Source organism: Palaemon carinicauda, chromosome 1 (assembly GCF_036898095.1).
Source record: "Palaemon carinicauda isolate YSFRI2023 chromosome 1, ASM3689809v2, whole genome shotgun sequence".
NCBI lineage: Eukaryota > Metazoa > Arthropoda > Malacostraca > Decapoda > Palaemonidae > Palaemon > Palaemon carinicauda.
In genome coordinates, this window is record NC_090725.1 from 112,023,859 (window position 1) to 112,028,274 (window position 4,416).

Consider the following 4,416-nt stretch of genomic DNA (forward strand, 5'->3'; position numbering starts at 1 on the left):
GGCTGTACTGGGCGTTAAAATAATTGTATGTAGTGTGACTGCACTGGGCGCTAAAATGCCTGTATGCAGTGTGGCTGTACTGGGCGCTAAAATGCCTGTATGCAGTGGGGCTGTACTGGGCCCTAAAATGCCTGTACGCAGTGTGGCTGTACTGGGAGCTAGAATGCCTGTATGCAGTGTGACTGTACTGGGCGCTAAAATGCCTGTATGCAGTGGGGCTGTACTGGGCCCTAAAATGCCTGTACGCAGTGTGGCTGTACTGGGAGCTAGAATGCCTGTATGCAGTGTGACTGTACTGGGCGCTAAAACGCCTGTATACAGTGTGGCTGTACTGAGCGCTAAATTGCCTGTCTGCAGTGTGGCTGTATGGGGCACTAAAATGCCTGTATGCAGTGTGGCTGTACTGGGCGCTAAATTGCCTGTATGCAGTGTGGCTGTATGGGGCGCTAAAACGCCTGTATACAGTGTGACTGCACAGGGCACTAAAATGCCTGTATGCAGTGTGGCTGTACTGGGTGCTAAATTGCCTGTATGCAGTGTTGGCTGTATGGGGCACTAAAATGCCTGTATGCAGTGTGGCTGTACTGGGCGCTAAATTGCCTGTATGCAGTGTGGGTGTATGGGGAGCTAAAATGCCTGTATGCAGTGTGGCTGTACTGGGCGCTAAAATGCCTGTATGCAGTGTGGCTGTACTGGGCGCTAAAATGCCTGTATGCAGTGTTGGCTGTATGGGGCACTAAAATGCCTGTATGCAGTGTGGCTGTACTGGGCGCTAAATTGCCTGTATGCAGTGTGGGTGTATGGGGAGCTAAAATGCCTGTATGCAGTGTGGCTGTACTGGGCGCTAAAATGCCTGTATGCAGTGTGGCTGTATGGGGCGCTAAAATGCCTGTATGCAGTGTGGCTGTACTGAGCGCTAAAATGCTTGTATGCAGTGTAGCTGTACTGGGTGCTAAAATGTCTGTATGCAGTGTGGCTGTACTGGGCACGAAAATGTCTGTATGCAGTGTGGCTGTATGGGGCGCTAAAATGCTTGTATGCAGTGTGGCTGTACTGGGCGCTAAATTGCCTGTATGCAGTGTGGCTGTATGGGGTGCTAAAATGCTTATATGTAGTGTGGCTGTACTGGCTGTATGCAGTGTGATTGCCTGGGCTGCTAAAATTCCTGTATGCAGTGTGATTGCCCTGGCCACTAAAATGCCTGTATGCAGTGTGACTGTACTGGACAGGCATAGTTACTACCAACTACCATAGTTTGTACGACATCATCAACCATTTGTCCAGCTCTCTCTACACCCATCATGTTGCTCACAGAGGCTCTGTAAAGATAAAGAAAAAAAAAGAATCAATGTAATATTTTGATAGGCTGGAACACAAATCATCATTATAGAAACCATGAAAAGTAACAAGTTTTTACTCACAGCAAAATAGCTATGCTAGATTCTTTGCCGGTGAGATAATCGGCTGTTCTTCTGACGACTACATCACAAAGGTGTGACTGGACACACCCAGCTTCCTTTGTTTCATTGTAGACCATCCACAAATGGTTTAGGTGGTCCGCCATGTCATCACCATCAAATTCCTCAAATTCTGTATCAACCCCAAGGAAAGGATCGTTAGACCAAACTTCACCTCTTATGGAAGCAGGCATCTCGAACATATCTTCTTCTGTGCGGCTGCCGTTATTTGAGACGTCCCGTTTCATTCTTTCAGCGTTAGTGCCCCAAGGCACATGGGCTTCTGGTTGATCCGAGAGCAAGAGAGAGAGGGACCCATCGTTAATGTCTCTTTTTCCGAAGAATCGTGATCCATTGATGAGTCTAAACAGGAGAAACCCAAGTAGTGCCCCGAGCGCGACAGAACTCAACAAGACGGCAGGATCAGTCGTGGTGGAGCTTTGACCACCATGGCCTCCGTATCCTCCCCCGTAGCCGCCATATCCGCCGCTGTGACCTCCACTGTGGCCACCGCCATAACCACCACTATGTCCCCCACTATGTCCACCACCATATCCATCACCGTGTCCACTACCTCCATATCCACTGTCTCTTTCAGCAATATTTTCTGAGCCTGGTTTGTACTTCTTGGATACGAAGTCGTAGCCGTCGTATTTGAAGCTGTTTATAGCCTTGTTGATTTCTTCTCTCTTTTGCCTGCCAGTTTTATTTATTTTAGCGTGTTTCGTTTTTTGATTGTTGACTATTGACTTGTAGAAATTATATAGATCTGTGTTATTTAGGGAAATAAATGTAATATACTGATCTACGACCTCATCGGAGAAGGTGTCGTCAAAGTACGCTGATATGAATTTTGAGAGAGCATTCATGTTATTGGCTAACTTCGGTGAAGTCAAATAATCAATGATTTCGTCCAACCTGTATTGTTTTGCGTAGTTATAAAAAGTATCAAAATCTTTGAAAGGGCCAAGATGTGGACTAATACTATCAGACAAGAATATAGCGAAATCTGGGTGAAGTTTTTGGGCAAGAAACCCAGCAATACTGATATCATCTCCAATGCTCAGAAGCCTGTCAATAATTTTAACTGGAGTAAGCTGCATGAAGCGTTGAATTGAGTGTTCTTCTTTAACATAAGCTAGAATCCTCTGCCAAGTAGATTTGACAATCATCCATGCACTGGCTGTTGTTAGATTATGGTCCATTGAACTCCCAAGGTTAAGTTGTAGCTCTTTTGGCATAGGAATAGAACTTAGATTAGCTAACTCTCCAGCAAAGACATTTTTCATGGCATTCAATATTTGCCAATTTACATCTGTGGGTTCAGTTGTATCATCATTTTGGAGACCAGGGCTGTGGAAATCGTTCCCAACATTGTCCTTGACATTGTCATCTTCAGACCCCTTTCTATCTGGAGAACTCTTTAGCTTGTCCAATTCCAACCTGAGTTTCATAAGTGGTTTCACAAAGTCTTCGTGTAAACCTAGTCGATCAGTAACTAGCTCCTTAACTCTCTTGGTGTCAGACAGAGTGTTCTGTAGAACAGACAGCATCACTGAACCTAAGTTCCAGTCAGTATTCTCTTCTAGATTTTGCCATAAAGTGCTCTGAAGACTTTCCTTCTTAAAGCCAATGTCTGAATTATTTAAATTCTTCTTTGTGGCAGTAACTAAGACATTTGCAATGCCCTGATAAAATGCCTTTTCTATGAGGTGTTGAAACTGATGTCCGATTATTGAATTTGGAATTGGAATGTCAATACTTTGGAATGTCTTAGCGGTCAGGGGTACGACGAGTAGAAAGCTGGCAAATATCACAGAGAGTTTCATTTCAAGTTTTGTATTTGAAGTTTCAGCTTTTGTCATCTGTAATGAAAAAGAATAATGGAATTTAATCTAGAGGAGAGAAATAGTACAATGAATATTCAGATTTCAGTGCTTTTTAATTACATTATGGACACGTTCAATATAATACCAATTATAAAGTTCTTTTAATTTAATTTGTAAAACTTTTCTTGTAAGCCTGAAAGTTTGAGCGCCATAGAGAAAAATAACTTTAAACACAGTATAGAGTTATTTATCTTATTATTTATTTTTAATGTCTGAAATTCCATAGAACTCTAGTAGAATTTAGAATAAGTTGTTGTCTTCGCCAAAAGGGTATGTATTCACCCGTGTCTGTTTGTTAGTTTATTTATTTATTTGTTTGTTTGCATCTATACTTTGAGGATATCAGTTGAAATTGTTGAATATGTATATTCTAGTATACGCGACCCGCCACAAAATGACGGCTAGATATTCAAGTATTTACAGTAAATGTATATGCACACACACACACACACACAGATTCACCCCTTCCCACCCCCTCGCACTTTCCTAACTACAACCCCTCTCACCAGGGTATGACTACTCCCTCTCTCCCTACCTGAGGGAGGGAGAGACCGAGTAGTTATACGTCTGGCAGTGCTTCTGAGTGTGGCCGCAAAGACTATATTTACATATATAGTGAGACACTTTATGATATAGGGGAGATTTGTGTATATTTTTGTATCGTAAAAACATTTATTCTAACTTAAAATAGACTATATTTTTCCAATTTTAACAGTGGTAAATGTTTATGCTCAAGTGTGTATTTTCTAAGTGAAGTTTGATTATATTTTTGTTAGAATTATAGAGTTGAAAAAAATATTAGCTTGTGGAGCATCTAAATGCAATGCTCTCTCTCTCTCTCTCTCTCTCTCTCTCTCTCTCTCCTCTCTCTCTCTCTCTCTCTCTCTAACAATATATACATCGAATGTAATAATGTCAAATTTTGTTAAGCATCTAAATGCAATGCTCTCTCTCTCTCTCTCTCTCTCTCTCTCTCTCTCTCTCTCTCTCTCTCTCTCTCTCTCTCTCTCTCTCTAACATATATACATCGAATGTAATAATGTCAAATTTTGTTAAGCATCTAAATGCAA

General features: G+C 42.0%; 1 protein-coding gene across 1 annotated transcript in view; it reads right to left on the reverse strand.

Annotated features, from left to right (window-relative positions):
* Nucleotides 1-730: 730 nt before the first annotated feature.
* The window catches only part of LOC137642936 (uncharacterized), a 5,478-nt gene continuing 1,792 nt past the window's right edge, over nt 731-4,416 (reverse strand). Inside the window, exons 2-3 of the mRNA XM_068375802.1 lie at nt 1,422-3,322; nt 731-1,319 (exon numbers count right to left, since the gene is read on the reverse strand). Coding sequence (XP_068231903.1) covers nt 1,193-1,319; nt 1,422-3,322 — 2,028 coding nt within the window. The 3' untranslated portion in view covers nt 731-1,192. The remainder of the gene's footprint in view (nt 1,320-1,421; nt 3,323-4,416) is intronic.